The following is a 17,063-nucleotide window of genomic DNA, read 5'->3' as shown; positions in this document are numbered from 1 at the left end:
GCTGTCATGTTTCCACTCCCCTGTATGTTTGGCTTTGTATGTTGGATTCTCCCAATGTGTACCAAGGCATTTTAGCAGAGGGACACATGCAGGTGATTTGTATAGACATAAATGAGTGTTTATGTCTATTCCAAGGAAAGGTGGGGGAAGTAGGGGTACTTTCTTTTGTGAGCAGTAAAAACGTTGAAAAAGTATTTCTGTAGGTCTGAAATAATAAGGCTTTTTTTTCTTGATGTTAATTTGAAGTATAAGAATAAATGTCCAGTTATCATTCTTTTCCCCAGAATGGAAATTCTGTTGTTATTTTCAGTTGTGCTCCCTTATATAACCGAAGCACAGGAAGACATCCCATGCTTATGTCAGTCAAGGAAGTGTTTGGGCCTTACATTTTTACTAATCTTGTTGGGGAAAGATGAGTTTCTGAATGCAACCCAATGACTCTATGTGGAGTTGCACCTGTTGAAAGGGAATAACGTAAGCACACAAGTTCTTGGGCAGAAATACGGCTGCTAACCTCAGTTGAGCAGCTTTTGTCCTGAAGATCAGGAAGATAAGGAAAGTTGAGCCAAAAGGTAACTTTGTCTGAAGAGCCTTCATAAAACTTGTTATTTTTTTGTGTAGAATTTTTGGTAGAATCAACATAGCAGTATTTGCCAGTTTCCCATGTGTTAGCTATTGCACGTGTTTTCTGATTTGTCAAAGGAGTAACTTAGGAACTGTGGATTATGAAGAAAGAAGGAAATTCAGATAAAAGGGAAAACTACAGTAAACTTGGAATGGATCTTGTGATGTTGCCAGAAACCCCAAGGTGGCATCAGAGACCTTGGTTTTCTACATTAAAATTTATGAAGTATTCTTAGTGACTCTTATTTCTTTGTCTCCTGTTCTTAACTGATTTTCCATTGTTTATAATTTTATATATATATATATATATATATATATATATATATATACTTTATGACCCTTTTTCTTCAAGCCTAATTTCCAAGGCACTGATAATGCCAAAGATACTATATGCAACACACACCCTAGCTGCAGTGCAAACTCTGCCAATACAACAGACCACGTCCCCAGAAATACATTCAAACTTTTTGTTCTAGGAATCTGGCAAAGCAAAGCTGGATGCAGCTTGGTAGGTAGAAATTCACGCAATACTTAATTTTTTTTTAAATTTTTTCTGGAATCACAAGCCAGCCCAAGTTACAGTGTGACTAGAAGCATGCTACTGCTGAACTGGATAGTATGGAGATGTCCTGCCATGATCTTGTAAGCTGCTGCGTTGATTCCTGACATTTACCAGCACAACACAATAATAAGGGAGATTAGTTGTTTTTTGCAAAGTTGTTCGGTGATGTACTGCTCCACGCGGTAAAGTATCCTGCACAATCTTCTGCTGATTACTGAGTCAGTAACAGACTATGTTCAAGCTAACTAAGGGAAATATTTTTTCAGTGCAAATCTGAGATCCTTATATAGCTTCTTATTCAGCCTTTACAGTGAAGCTAGGTAATTGTTCTACATAATGATGTAGCATGCATCAAGATCTTCTTGATGTGCTTTAGATAGCTGCATTTCTTGTGCGTGGAGAAGCTTAAATGAGATATCCAGCTCATCTCATTTAAGTGCATTCATATTTCAGACCAGTCAAAGAGATTCAAGTGTCTGTCTTCAATTAGAAGGAGTAGGAGCTGGATGTGCCTTTTTGCTGTGGAGGTTTCGAGAATCCTGTGCTCTACGTAAGCTGAGTGAATTTCGTAGATAGCACAGAATTTAGAATATTTCAGAAGACTTCTTGTTTGTAAATAGTCTTTTGATTTGTACATACTTAGGTAAAGAAAAAGCTGCACTCATTTTCAGTATTGCAACTATGTGAACGTTGGAAGGAAAAGCAATGATAAAATTCAAATACTATAAGCACCTTTGGAATATAATACAGACCATTGGCACATTTCAGCCCAATGTTCAAAGCCTTTATATCTGTGTTCTAATTGACATTCCCTGTCCTCATGTCAGGGCTTGCCAGAATTGGAAAGTTTTTGAAATCATCTGTTTTGCCTAACCTGTGATGTGTTTCTTTCTGATTTCAGCCACCGTTGCTCATTGAGTGGAGATGATCTGAACAGACAGTGGTTGACACCAAATTCCCAGGTCCATCCAACTATTTACCATGCCAAAGGTCTTCTCTATTACCTGCGCAGCATTGGCCGGGCTCCTCTGGTAGGTCTCTTCAGGATCTTTTGTGAGTTACTACATATGAATTGTTTACTGTAGTGGTGTGAACAGTTGTTTTAGAGCTAGAAAGATCAGGAAAGCATTATGTGTGTGGTTACACTTTTGTTTTACAGAAGTGTTTTGAATGTCTTGGATACTTATTACTTGTTTTTCTCTTACAACCAATAACTCCAGACTTCAGAATCTCCGTACATCTGGAATACAAATGAGAAAATGAATTCATAGTATCATAGTATAGTTAGGGTCAGAAGGGACCTTAAAGATCATCTAATTCCACCCCCCTGCCATGGGCAGGGACATCCTACTAGATCAGGCTGCCCAAGGCCCACCCAACCTGGCCTGGAACACCTCCAGGGATGGGGCAGCCACAGCTTCCCTGGGCAACCTGTGCCAGCGCCTCACCACCCTCATGGTGAAGAAATTCTTCCTAATGTCTGGTCTAAATCTGCCCCTCTCCAGTTTGTACCTGTTCCCCCTCGTCCTATCCCCACAACCCTTTACGAATAGTCCCTCTCCAGCTTTCCTGCAGCCCCTTCAGGTACTGGAAGGTCGCTATAAGATCTCCTCTGAGCCTTCTCTTCTCCAGGCTGAACAACCCCAGTTTCTGGGCTGCTTTGGTGATGGGAAGAAAATGGCTGCTTTTGAGGGGTACTATGGGAGATGGGACTTGTCTCAAAGCTGCAGCTGTTATAGGACTGGGATCCACCCTATCTGCTCAGTCTTGTTGCCCTGCAGAATGAAAAGATAGTTTTGAGACCTCAGGAGAAAAACCACAAGGAGGTTCAAATATTAATGAACAAGCGTGGTTACACAGACTGGCAGGTTGGCTGCTGATAGCTACAGTCAGGCAGGAAATGTCCAAAGACAAAATTCTCTCTGAGTTTGATGAGAGAAGCTCCAGAGAGATGAACATGTCTATGAATTTTTCTTGTAAATTCTTGTATTTTTTGGCTCAGGTAACTGCCCTCAAGTTCAAATTTGCAGCCTGAGGAATATTATGGAAGCTCAACTTACAGTTGAGAATTTACCCAACAACATTTTGATTTGGTTCAGAGCAGTGTAGGATCAGACTCATTTATCCTGTTATTTGTTATCTGACCTTTTTTAATACACAACTATCTCTGTAATATCTATGTGCATAATGTTGAACACGTACTCAGTGCAAGTTTTCATCTTCACTGAGTGAAGGGAGACTATTGATCCCATCACCTTCCTCACTCACAGGCTGCATGTCAGACTTGGTAAACTGATTTTTCTTTGCCTTTGAAGAGTACATTGATTTTAGTTTATACATGCTCAAGAATGCCTTTTCCTTCTTCCAGAAAACAGCTGGGGTTCTTTTTTTTTATTTTTATTTTTTTTATTACCTCCAGGATCCCATGGAGCCAAGTTCACCAATAGCCAAATTATTTCTGTGAAGTTATTTAGCTTCGTTTATGCTGGGGATGCGCAAGCAGATTCTTCAAAGCAAAGAAAAGCTGCTTGAAGGGGGAAAGGAAAGAGCTTTAAAGTTAACAGCCTTTCAAACCAAACCCATTTTAGTTGGTAACCTCTATAGACAACAGCCTGCTGAGTGCTGTTTTTTTTTTCTTTTTTAACTACTTTTATTGGCTCTGGGAATCCTGGCAAGACAAGGAATTGGCATTGCAGTCTTCTGCTGCATGTGATCTCCTTTCCACTAAGAGTAGCAAAGCAGGAATGTTGGAGATCTTTTCTCTGGAAGCAGATGGGTTTGATGGGGAGAGGAAAGTTGCTCTCTCTTTGAGTGTTTGTGGTGAGAAACTGCCATGGTTTAGAAGTTACGGTTGACAATGCAGTTGCAGCGTGCAACAGGGAACCTGCAGCTTGTATGGAGATTCTGAGCCACAGTGAAGAGCAGGATGCCCTTGGAAGGGGCAGAAGGATCTTCCCTGGGACCAAGAGGCACTGAGCAGAGTTTGCTGCCTTTGGAAGCATTAATTCAAGGCTGCAAACAAGCATCTGCCTCCAAGGATGTAGCTAATTATGAGCCAAAAACACGAGGTGTGTCCACCTCAAAATGTTGAGATTCAATGTCCTGTCACAATGCTATTAAAGAAAAAAATGAGACTCCACAGAAAAAAAAAATGTGTTTTCCAAGAGATTTTCTTGCTTTCCCCTTTCTATTTCACTTTTCCTTCATTTTAAAAGGTGGTTGGTTCTGTGACTCATGGGAGGGAGGGTTGTTTTTGAGTTAGAAAGCAGTTCTTACCTTTCAGATGATCAGTACTGGCTTCAAATAACTTTAAATAGATAAAAATTTGCATGTGTGTCTTGAGTCATATCCCAGTGAGTGTAAGCCTTGAGAGTTTGACTGGTTTATGTTTATTGGTGTCCCACCCATATAGAAGGATGGGCTGGAGAAAAAGTACTGGTAGGTTTCAAGTTTGCTTAGTGTTTGCCCAGACATATCCCAGGAACAATTCTCTGTAGGGTGCTCAAAATACAAAGTATAGCTTAGCCTATGCTGAATGGTGAGCCATAAGCTACCCTGTAGTGTGAAAATAAGGTAGAAGAATGCATTGTAAAAACAATTAAGGATAAAAGATAGGAATGATGGCAGTATCCAGCAAAATTAATTAAAATGTAGCTCTGTGCAGCTTGCAAATAGAATGAAATCAGTGCATTTCCAGTAGCACTGATGCTTCTGCTGTGGAAGCTGACAAGAATCGGTGAAAGAGCTCATGGCCTGAAATATCAGCTGGTTTACAGAACCTGGCTTTGATAATCCTTTACCAGTACAGAAGTCTTATTCCAGACCTGTCACTAAAGACTTATCTGCAGGTTTCTTGAGGTGCAGAATTATAGACCTGCTACTGATCAGGCAGCCCAGCTATCTGATTATCTGATCATCCCTGTGTGGTTTCTGATATGTAAAGTAATATTTTAGGCAGATAATACACTCTGTCTTTCATGTGCTGGTAATTCTGTAAATTGGCAGGTAATTGATACCCAATTGAGCTGAATTCTCTGTCTTGAAGTGAGACAAAAGCTATAAAATCCTCTTTGAAATTCATTGGAATTAATTCTAGGTGGTACCTGTAGTTAACCCCTTTCTGCCTTTCCTGTGTGGCAAGGGTAGAAGTAAACAGGAGCAGTTATTCCTGATCGGTTGCTGTTCGTATGCTCCAGGTGTGGAAAGTGCATACTGCAGGGATGGGGATGTGCCATGCAGAAAGAGGAGGAGGTGCAAGAAGGAAAGCTGACAGGTCCGAAACCAAAAGAAGGAGCAGTGTATATGCTATGAAATATGTGTAACTGCCCACCTGACTAGGAGCAGTGAGGTGATTCTTTATGCATGTGTGTCTTAGACTCTCCAGTATGCCAACCTACTATTTGTTAGAGGAGCTAAAAGAATGTATGTGCTCAATTCCTAGTTAGTTGAACTCTTTGACTTGCTGCAGCTAAATTTAGTTACTGTATAGCTGATATATAAACATACTAGGGTAAAACTTGCCCTAGCAGTTGGTGGAAGTAGCTTTTCTACTCCATCTGTTTCTCCCTCTCGTACATGTATTTATGTAAGAATATATATATATATATTTACCCCATATTTCTTCCCCACCTCTCTTTATATTGATCCATAATTCTTCCCTGCCTTCCTACACTTGTTCTTTTATCTCTGACTTAAGCTCTGGAAAACCATTTTAATGAAATCTTGAAACTCCTTTCTACTCAGTGGTCAATACTGGTTTAAGATGAACCAATTCCTTCTCTTTAGAAATTCTTGTCATTACATTGACAGATTTCTGAATATTCCTGATGAAGACATGGAGAATATATGTAACAGCAGTGTGTATATCGACTTCATATCTCAGAGGGCAGTAAGATTGATTATTCTTTAACAATTGGGTCAATATTTACCCCTTGGGTCATTAAATTGTGATTTTCATTTCTATAGGAGTCAATATCTGCCTATAAAGGCAATCAAAACTTCCGCTAAAACTGGGAATGTGCCTTGTGCCTGGTTTATATGACAGCTGACATAAGAAAGATGGATTAGAGAGGCAGATAGATTAGTATGGAATGAGATTATTGCTGTGAAGATAGGTCATATTCTGTGCTTGGCTTCCAGGAATTCATACGAAGGTCTGACAACGTTGTGCAATACAATTGTGCAATTATATTTTCATGAAAATTATGTAGCACAGGGTTTGAATTTAACAATGATAAAGCGATGATTAATTGCTTGGGAAAGCACAGATTTCAAATCTCATGAGGATAAAGCTAGAGTTTAGGAGTTCAGAAGTAGAAAGAGCCTGACAAATTGCTCTGTTGTTATATCATAAGTTACCATGAACCCTTAGGTTCCTGAGTTGCCATGGATTCTTGCGCAGGTGTCATGTTTATTTCTGCTGCAGACAGAAATGCACGAGTCTTGACTCTGGATCCCTGAGATCATGTCAGATTGAATAAATAAAGCAAGATACAATCGACTAACAGTGTTTGACACAGGTTATAGGCATAGCTGAGAGTCTAAGTTACATTGAAGAGACCTTAAAAAAGCATTAACACTCCCCCCCATTCCTCCATCTTTGGTCTTATATTGCTTATTATGAAGAATCGGGAAACTTTTTCAGCGTTCAAGACTTTATCTTTGTTTTTTTCCCTAGGTGTTCTGTGACTACCACGGACACTCCCAGAAAAAGAATGTGTTTCTTTATGGCTGCAGCATCAAGGAGACCCTGTGGCAAGCGGGCTGCATGGTTGACACAGCAGTTATCACAGAAGATGTTGGCTACAGGGTAGGTTTGCTTTGTTCCTTTCTGCATTACTGGTGCGTGTGAGCACCTGCACAGCTCTTTAGGGGCAAGGCTGGCTCACAAATTTTGGAGATAGGTGAAAGCTTCCCTTACTCCAGAGGAGTAAAGGTCCAGAGAGTCTCAAATGTATATAGTATTGTCACGCACAGATATTAGCAAGAATATTGTTAGTAGGCGGGTCCCTATTTATTTCATTTTAGTAAGATGCTATGTTATAAACTTTAGCCACAGATTAATAGGACAGATATATTCTTGCGTGTTTTATGATTTCTAAAGGTACGTACACTTTTATCTTCCTATACCACTATAGTAAGAAAATAGGAATTACCTAACTGTATCGGAAAATGGCAATGTGCTCCTGTCTTACTCAGTTGAATTGCATTGTCGCAAAGTACTCCTTCTCCCACTGAAAACACCAGAGAATTCACAGGTGTCAAACAGATCTAACGTAGTGGAGTTGCCTTCACACCAAGTGCTCGATACTGTAGCTAGGGAAATTTTTCTGGTATTAGAAAGAAAAAATACTAAAATCTATTTTATTTCTACTTCATGTGACTATCTCATTCCTCAAACCATTCTCTGTTTTTCCTGCCTGTTTTGTGTCTCTTTCGATGATATTTTCCTGTTAAATGACAAACGTAAGTGGAAAAAAAAATCTTAGGAGCTCTAATTATAGTCTTAAAATAGGTTAATGTCATAACATATTAATTATGGCCTCAAACTGATTATAGAGGCATAGCTTGGTTTACTCCAACCTGGAAGAGGTTGAAAAGTCATTTTCAGTTTACATCGCCACATAATTCTCATTACTTCAGCACAAATACTAATTCACCTTCATAAAGTTGCCACATCTTCCGTGTTCATCTCGTGGCATTGCACGTAGCATACTGAAAGTTTCCTGGAAGAAAGTGCTCAAGTGTTTGTTGCGAGGGGTCCCTGTGGCAAACACTATTTGGCAAAGAAAGCGAGGTGGGTATTTACAGTCAGAATATCTTTTGCTGTTTTTTAATTCAGAGAGCTTCAAAAGGCTGAGGACAAACAGAATTCAAATGCTGCTTTCAGCATCCGGAGCCTGTCTTGAATCTGCAATGAAGAAAGCAGGAGCAAGGCTCCAAGGTTGTCCAAGAATACTCTGCAGCCATCCTATAAGAAAGACTTTGTGGTTCAAATCCTCTCTTTTACACGGAACAGGAGATGGGTGCCTGCCACAGTTCTTGCCTGTGGGTCACCCTCTTCCTTCTTAGGCTGGGGAAACTGGATGTCTAGGAGAACACATCTACAGTTGTAAACTGGGGCGGATAATCGTCCCTGTCTCAGATCTACTTCCTTGCATGTTTGCACAGGTTTCTTTTCTGCCTCCTGTAGGTGGTTGGAGATTAATCTGGCCTACAGGACCGATTTTTCTCCTCAGGAGCAGGAACCAAATACCTCAAGAAAGTGTTGGTTTTGGAATGGCCTTTGCCTCGTAGGTCATAGACTCAGCTGGAGTCATAGATTCCGGCACTTGGCAATATACAGGAGTTAAGTCTTCATTGCCCTCTAATATTTGGTGGCTTTGGGTGACTTGCACAGCATTGTCATTGCAAAGCCCAGCTTGAAGACTGGTCCATTTGATGGCCCCTTTGACAATCAGTCTCTACAGGGACATCAGAAAAGAAATATAATTCCGTTCTCTTCTAATGGGATTGGAGGTTTATGGACAGGGTCCTGTGTGAGGGGAATAGCTTCCTTTGCTGTTGTACACACTAAATCCAGCTGTGCTTAAGAAAGGGAACAGTCACGCTGCTGTATTATGATAAAAGCATCCTTTAAAAGGGTGTGTTTTCACCCTTTCAAAATATATTTCTGAAGGATAATTAACGAGAAGAATAAGTAGAGAAGAAAGAACCATTAGTGTGAAATCCAGTGAATGCTGGTAAAATGAAAAGAATATTAAATTCAGATCTGCTAATGCTCTTAAATGAGACCTGCATACAGAGACATTACTGTTACCTGCCAGCATTTTTATTTAATTAAATGTAAAAGATTGATTATGCATATAATTTCAATTGTTTTAAAAAGCTAAACCGAATCAGGGATCTGATTACTGTACTTGATAGCATATATTTACAAAAACTGTGTGTTTGTTCAGATAAAGGCAGAACGAAAACTATGTGAATGTCACAGGCGGATTAACAGGATTTCATGATTGTGCTGAGGCTCATAAATATCTGTGTGATATGGTTCCACTGCATTTTTTAAATTCCTCTTCAACCCAAATCCAGGAAAACCTGGAAGCATTGCATGAAACCATCCTATTCTGCGAGGCCCATTCAGCAAATAGTGCTTTGAAGGCAATGCAGAAACATTGGAAACTTAGTCTACAGCAAGCAGGAGAGTTTAAACATTGCTCTGTTCAGTACAGCCACAGGAAAGGGTGTACTGTATCTCTCAGCAGCACGCTGGAGATCTTGACTTCAGACTAGGACTTGTGGTGGTGGCAGGTTTTAGATAGAATATCTTGCTTTGTTTCAGCTTACTGCACCTCAGTTTTTTTTTCATCTGAAGAACGGACCTTGCAGATCTTTAGGTCTACACCTTATTGAACTGGTAAAGCCCATCGACAGCAGTAGAATATATTGAAAAATGGAATTTACTTCTTTGTTACTGAGATGTGTACAGTTAAGCTGTTTGCCGGAGATCTTGCAAAATAGTTTAGGTCAAAGATTCATCACTCACATCAAACATGTTTTAAGAAAAAACATTATTCTTTCACTTTAAATGGAACCAAATATACAGTGTTATGAAGTAAAGTTCCTCAGAATGGAACTACAATTGTTCAGAATCAGTAAGTCAAAGTAATTATTAGGAAGTGAAATTAGCTGGTTGCCTTTCACCATCCAAACTGAATGAAATTCAAGGATAAATGCCATTACTAATATGCAGGAACTCCTTCTGTATGGACCTCCATTCAGTTCAGGGGTTTAAGAAACATGTTGTCAAAGAAATAATGAATGTCATTTTGCTTGCTCTTACCTAGATCAATCAAATGGTCTTCCGGCATACATCGTGGGTAGCATACAGCATTAAAATTTAGAGAGAGAGAGAGACACACACATGCCCCTAAAAGTCCAGATTATAGATAAGGCACATCTGGTGTTAATGTATGTAGTATAAGTTTTTATGGAGTGTAAAACTACCACATTTAGCAGTGTAATGGCTAAACAAGTGTTGCCTCTGCACTGATGGAAATATTCGATACTGCAGTGTGTTAGGAGTGTTTATAGACTTTGGGAAATATGATTTCTAGAATAGGAAAACCACTCAGGGCTAAGATGTAATTTGTACTGCGCTTTCATGATTACTTTTTATTGTGATTCTCTAAGTGGAGTGTTTAAAATATAGCATTTGGACTCGGATGAGAATATTTTGCATTGTTACGCAATGCAAGTTAGTTAAATGTTGAGCTCTATTTTCAAAGAATTATGTGCAACCTTCTGTAAGAATACACATCCCCTTTCTCTGTTCTGTGTTCCTCCCATAGCTGAATCTCAGACAGTTCCTCCCATAGCGGAATCTCTTGTCAAATTGTAGATGCATGATGGGAGGAGACATAGTATAGCTGCAGAGGGAAAAATGGGAATATCAGGTACTGAACTATGACCGCAGCACAACAGGAATGTCAAAACAACTTGAAAACTCTGTAAGTGACTTTGATAGTCCCAAACTACTGAGCGTGAGAATGTTTGGTTTTGAAGGAGATATACCAAGTGTACTGGATATTTTGCATTTTAGTCTTTAGGAGGAAACAGTATTAGAATCTGAGGATTTCACAAGGGATGGACTTAATGTATTGGTTGGAGCTCTCAGTAACTCTATCTACAGACAGATTTGATGGTATGCACGTTAAAAGACACAGGTATATGGGTGTATGATGTAAACATATGTACATCTGTTCAATTCATTTTCTTATAGCTGTTGATATTTTCTCATAGACTCTTCCTAAAATCCTGGATAAAGTGGCCCCTGCCTTCGTCATGAACAGCTGCAGCTTCCTGGTGGAAAAGTCCCGAGAGTCTACAGCCCGGGTGGTAGTGTGGAGGGAAATCGGTGTGTTGAGGAGTTACACTATGGAAAGCACATACTGCGGCTGCAGCCATGGGCTCTACAAAGTGAGTAAATATTTCAGACAACCCTGTGTCACCCTCCTCTTAGTATACATCTCATGAACTGGGAAGGGTAAAGCAGAAGAGACAGCCATTGCCTTGATGCTTAGCTTTGTCTGCTCTCTCCAGACCCGTGTAGCCATGCTCTTGTTTTAACTCAGTGGAATTTTTCCATAATCCCTCACTCTTTCACATTCCATGCCAGGAGAGCAGAGTCCTTGCTCTGAGGTTTCATTCAACAGTGAAATAAAAATAAACTCCAGACTGGAGCCAAAATGATTGAGCTGAAAGAAAGGAGTGTTTTTGAGATGACACAGGGCACTTATCCTTATAAGGGCATTCACAGTGTTGTAGAAAAATGTGTTGGCAGGAGATATGGACTTCTTTGAGCCTATTTCTAAGGTAATTAACTTGAATGCTAGCGGCACCCTTCTCTTTGGTCCAGGCTAGATGCCTAGGCATTCACTTGGCTAAATTATAAGAGCCTGCACTGAGAATCCTGCATTTGGAATTGCCCATTACTGACAGCCAAAGGTATCTTATCTGAGGCTAGTTTTGACAGCTGTCGAAGAGCTCAAGGTATGCCTCTGACTGTGATCTAGATAGACCCGTATTCCATGTCAAATGAGGTTCCAGTCTTGGTAGGAAGGACTGTAATCATACTGAATACATCAGAGACATCAGTCTGAGATCTCTTGACACTTGTACAAGTACACAAGATGAACTCTGGTAATTGCATTTGAGGGATCATAATTCTCTGTTCACTCAAATGGTGAATTCCTTTCTCTTGTTCCTTTCCCAAACCTGTTGCTTTCATTGAAAGGCTTTCATATTCTACCTCATTTCTCCCACTAGGGAGCAATCCTTATCTATACAGCATTAATAAGTAGCTAAGGATCCTAAAAGACCCCTAAGGAAAGAGCCATTATTACAAATAACAATTAATTAATAAGACAGTCAAATGATTATCTTTGGAAGCTCTATACTAATCCTTTTACCTCTCTGTAGAATGTAGCCAGGAAGTACCCAGCTGCTGTTTTAACCATGCTCTACTATACACACATCAGTTCCAAGACGGGAAAGGCAAAAGGGAAAGAAAGAGAATATAATTGTCCTGGGCATTACATCTAACACTCCCTACTCCTGAGAAGTGCTAATGGTTTTTTAATAGGCACCACAGGTCAAGACAGCAGTATTGAATCTTTTTGAGAGAGTGGGGGAAAATCTACCTCAACTGAAGCCAATGAGAGAACTCCTTATGATCTGCATAGCAAAGGATTTCCCTCATGTCATAGATAACCATAGATAACCACAGTAAGACCTAAAACCAGTAACACAGTAGGTTGTATCACTATCTAATGATTTGTTCTCCTTCTGTGAATTCTTTAACTCAAATTTCTTAATTTGTGCCATTAGATGCTTGAAATAGTAGGAAGAGAACATAGAATGTCACGTTCAGATGTCGCATTTAAGCACCATGCCATCCACAGTGGTCCTGTATTATATAGTAAGGGCACCAAAAATAAGCAGAAACACCTGATGCAGATGGCGCAGGGTACTATTTTAAAGAAATCCTTTAAAATGTGTGAAATATTTTTCTACATCCTTTCTTCTCCTCTTTTTAATCGCAGATCAGGTCTGTAGGCAGTCACGGAGGACAAGAGCAAGTGGATATTTGAGGGTTTATTACTAGTGATAGAATCCAATGTTCTTATAGCCCATAAGGAAGTCTGTAAGCTATGAAGTAGTTCTGAAATTTCCTTTCTGAACATCCTGAAAAACTGTGTCCCAGTTGGATAATTTGGTTAGTTTTATGAGGTCACGTATGCTTTTTTTTTTCTTCTTTGTTTAAGATTGTCATTCATCTGAAAGTGGAGGATACGTAAATACTCCCGTGAGGGGGCATTACTTCATCATAAGGATAATACAAACACTTAGCAGTTTCTGTGATTCAGGCAGCTTTCAAGTATTTCCACTCATTTTTTCCAAGCACGCTAATTACCCAACTTGTTAATATCAAAAATGAGTATAATTTCTTATGTTGGCATTTATTCTGGAGCTGCATTTAAATACATAAACTATTTCTCTCAAGTAATTGATATTAATAGGCTGTTTCCTCTTCCTTTTAGCAGTCTTTAGATTTGGTTCTTGCTTACTTGTTTGCTTGTTCTCACAAGTGGGTTATTTAGGGCATGTTCTTGACAAGCTAACCTGAAGATTCCATTGCAGAATACCATTTAATACTCAACTTCCATCTATCAAGCCAAAACTACTTCATTTGTACCCGGAGGCTCTGAAATTATTCCTGTAAACTGGAAATTAATCCTACAAGAGGTCGTGTTTTTCTTGAGACTTCAACCTGACTTCTTCACTTTTGGACCCTTTAGTTGATGTATGTGTAAACAATAGACTGAGACTGATGCTCATATTGGAGATGTCAGCATCCTACATTTAAAGCTTTCTGATTGGATTAGTAGGTTTGTGTTTAACTGTGAATAGAATCAGTTTCTTAATTGCATAGGATTGATCTCCCTGTAGGGATATATCCAGAATCTCCCCTGGATAAGACATGCCCTTATGTTTTTGATACATTTATACCTTGATGTACATAACAAACAGCACCTAGGATTGAAAACATCTCATTATATGCACCAGAGGGTCCCAAGACCATCATCATCAAACAAATCAGTGGGTCAAATTTCTAATAGTGCACAGTGATCCTGGTCTTTAGCTTTCTCCCCACTTGTAAGTGATGAAAGTGATTTAATCAAGCAGCTGGTTTGCTCACAGAGGCATCTGATAGGGATTGTGCAAAGGAGTTAGGAAGAGCAAGAAAGCCTTGTAGAGGCTGCAAGAGGATAAAAATATTAATTACACAAGGCTGGTAAGCGTGCCCCCTCCCACCACAGAGTGATGTTGAGGAAGGGTTGAGCCAACCAGAACCTAGTTTTTCTGACAGAATCTAGAAAAGATGCTGCTAGAGTTACTCCAAGGAATGTGTGTGCCCTCTCTCTTGGAGTGAAACATAGCCTTCATTTTTAAAATAGTTTAGTGACTGAAAGGTAAGGCAGAAATTTAGTACTATTGATATGTAAATGAGTAAGAACACTGACCCTAGCCTCGTTTAAAAATCGTTTGATTTCACATGGGTAGGAGGGCAGAAATGAAAAGAGATGGTTTGTCTCTGCCAATCTCCCTGTCTGTGTGATCAATGGAAACACAATAAGCCAACTACCCTTAAGGAAGCGAAACATAAAACTAAAGAAACTATTGATCTTATCTGAGGTTTTGTTCAACCTAAGGAAGAAGAAAAGAAGAGGAAATAATATCCAAACTCTTTTTCATTTTGTCTAGATTGTTCAGTCTTGGAGGAGCAGAGTGTCCATTTGAAAGTTGCTAAAAACAAAGCAGCCGATTTCCGCAGGGAATTCTCCCTCCCTGCTTCTGTGGGTTTACAGCCCTGTGGTCAAAACAGAAAACAGTGAAGGCAGTTCCCTCGTGAGCTTTTACCCTTCCAGCTCACCCTGTGATTTTTATTGCTGTCTCCCCTTCGCGGGATGTAGAGCTCTTTCTCATGTTTGGTTTTTAGAAGACTGAATGCAAGGCTGCTCTTTGAGAAGTTTTACTGACTACAGGTACAGTCATGGCCCCAAAAGAAGCAAATCTCCTGTGACATGTATTGACCTTCTCCTGAGTTTGTTGTGTGATTATTTTTTAAACTTTGGTATCTCTTTGCTGTTACCATATTCTATTGCGTTACACTGTTTTTCTCTTCTTCTTGATTCCTTGTTAGCTGGCCTACTAATTAAGACCCTTGTATAGCATATTGCACTGCGCTGTTCCATTCATTAATAAATCTATCCTCTTACAAGTTAATATCTTTTGTGCTATGATATACAGCTGAGCAAACCATATGTCTTAGTAATATAGCAAATCTCAAAAATGCAGCTTTGTGCTCTGTGAGTACATGTTGGAAAAGCATTTTCCTTGGCATGTTATGCCTGGTGGAAAGAGATGTAGTACTAATGGAAGTAGATTTTAGCTTCCTGCTTTGAAGGGTTTATAAGCAACAAGGAATAACAAATGAGTTTTAAAATTATTGCAGATATCTTGGCAGTGCCCTTTGATGGAGATTTTACTAGTGGCATGGATCCCTCTTAAACAAAGCCTTTAGGACAGCTGAGAAAATTAGATTTTTTTTTTTTTTTAATCTAGTCTATTGATTTCAAATCAGAGGAATTGAATACCCCAAATTTTCTAATTGGACTTGATTAGAGGGAAACCCCATCCCTTTGCAGAGACACTGGAAGCAGAGAGAACAGCACAAACATGTTCATGACTTTTTTGATAGTCATTCAAAATGCCTTTGTTGAACAAAAGTGGTGAGAGTTCGTCTGAGAAATTGGAAGATCTGATGTTATCCATCCCTTTCAACCTGGCTAACATGGACTGAATTATTTCAAAAGAGTGATAAACCAGAGATATATCACGGAAGTGTGGCTGAGCTAAAACAGTGTGGCAAATTGAAAGCCTCCCCCTTTTCCTCTCCTTCAGTGGTGGACTTCTCTGGTTTGGTCTATTTCTGCCCAAATTAACCAAATTGCTACTAACATACGATTTGTCCATTGAATGATAGTGCTATTTCTTTATAGTTATCTGAGGGCAATGAAATATTTTCTCCGTTTTCCTTACAATTAGAGATTACTTACCAGATTTTGATGAGGAATTTCTTACGTATGCTTTATTCATAAGCAGTTTATTACTGTTAATAGTCAGAAATTGAGTTGTTTTGATGGAGTTTACAGGACACATGGTATTACTTCTGTTCTCAAGTAAGATGTATGTTGTTCTTGTAATTGGAAGTTCGGTGTACAAATTAGAAATAACTTGAATTTGGCTTCTTGCCAGTATTGAGCCACCAATAAAAATGGTTTCAGCAATATTCTTGTCATGAAGCACATTTGAATAGCACTTGCAGAAAGGAAAAGTAAAGAAACAGGACATTTTCTATCTTTTAAGGTGTATGTTTCTGGAAAATGCTTATATTGCCTGTGCAAGTCTGACAGACTTCTCCTCATTTCTGATTTCTTTTGTCCCCTAGAGCTTAGGCTTTTCCTAAGTATGATAAGTCTCGAAAGCATTAAAAAGTTTCTTTTCTTTTTTTTTTTTTTTATTTAAAATCATTTCTAAAATGTGTGTGTTTAGCTGACCCTCTGTGCTTTGGGGATCTCATTCTAAAGCAGATGCTGATAATAAGAAAGAATGATTTCCTTTCAGATAGTTCTGCTTCCACTTCTGGTCCAAAGTAGCTCAAATTGGAAGCAGCTGTAACAGCAAAAAAAAGTCTAGCGGGGAGGGGAAGGAGTTATCTAATACTAATCTAAGGACTGGAGGCTTAAATTTTATTTGTCCTGTTCCCTTAAGCTGTTACTCAAGGCAAAAATTTGCATCCCATTTGATTTATTTTCCTATTGCTTTTATTTCTGCCATCCCCTTGCACTGATTGATTAATGATTCAACCGGTACAATAAGAATATCTAACATTTTAGGTTTGTGGGCCACAATTCATAAGGTTGTGTAGGGATTAATGACATTTAGGAAGTGGGGAAAGAGGAGAGAAAGGTTTTGAGCAAACAAATCAGGGGATAGTGTGAGTTTGTCTTCCTTGGAGACTTGTGGATTCTTATATGAACTGCTATGGGAGTTTTTCTTATTAAGTGTTTTGTTTATTGGGGTTTTCTCTGTGTGTGTTTGGGGTTTTTTATTATTTGACTAGGAATTAGTTGAGAGAAGAAGAGTAAGAAATCACATGCTTAATTGTGCTCAAAACATTTGGTTCATGCCACAATAAGCAACTGGAGTTTGAAGATGTGTAAACTTTGGCACTGTCAAAAGGCTTGGGAAA

At 39.2% G+C, this 17,063-nt stretch overlaps 1 protein-coding gene across 3 annotated transcripts in view; it reads left to right on the top strand.

Moving 5' to 3' along the window:
• The window catches only part of AGBL1 (AGBL carboxypeptidase 1), a 285,385-nt gene that overhangs the window by 149,918 nt on the left and 118,404 nt on the right, over window positions 1-17,063 (top strand). For all 3 annotated transcript variants that reach the window (XM_054077987.1, XM_054077988.1, XM_054077986.1), the window contains exons 19-21: window positions 2,088-2,217; window positions 6,864-6,995; window positions 10,988-11,164. In XM_054077987.1, coding sequence (XP_053933962.1) covers window positions 2,088-2,217; window positions 6,864-6,995; window positions 10,988-11,164 — 439 coding nt within the window. The remainder of the gene's footprint in view (window positions 1-2,087; window positions 2,218-6,863; window positions 6,996-10,987; window positions 11,165-17,063) is intronic.

Source organism: Cuculus canorus, chromosome 12 (assembly GCF_017976375.1).
Source record: "Cuculus canorus isolate bCucCan1 chromosome 12, bCucCan1.pri, whole genome shotgun sequence".
NCBI lineage: Eukaryota > Metazoa > Chordata > Aves > Cuculiformes > Cuculidae > Cuculus > Cuculus canorus.
The sequence above is the reverse complement of the archived record's forward strand: the minus strand, read 5'-3'. Positions and strand labels throughout refer to the sequence as shown.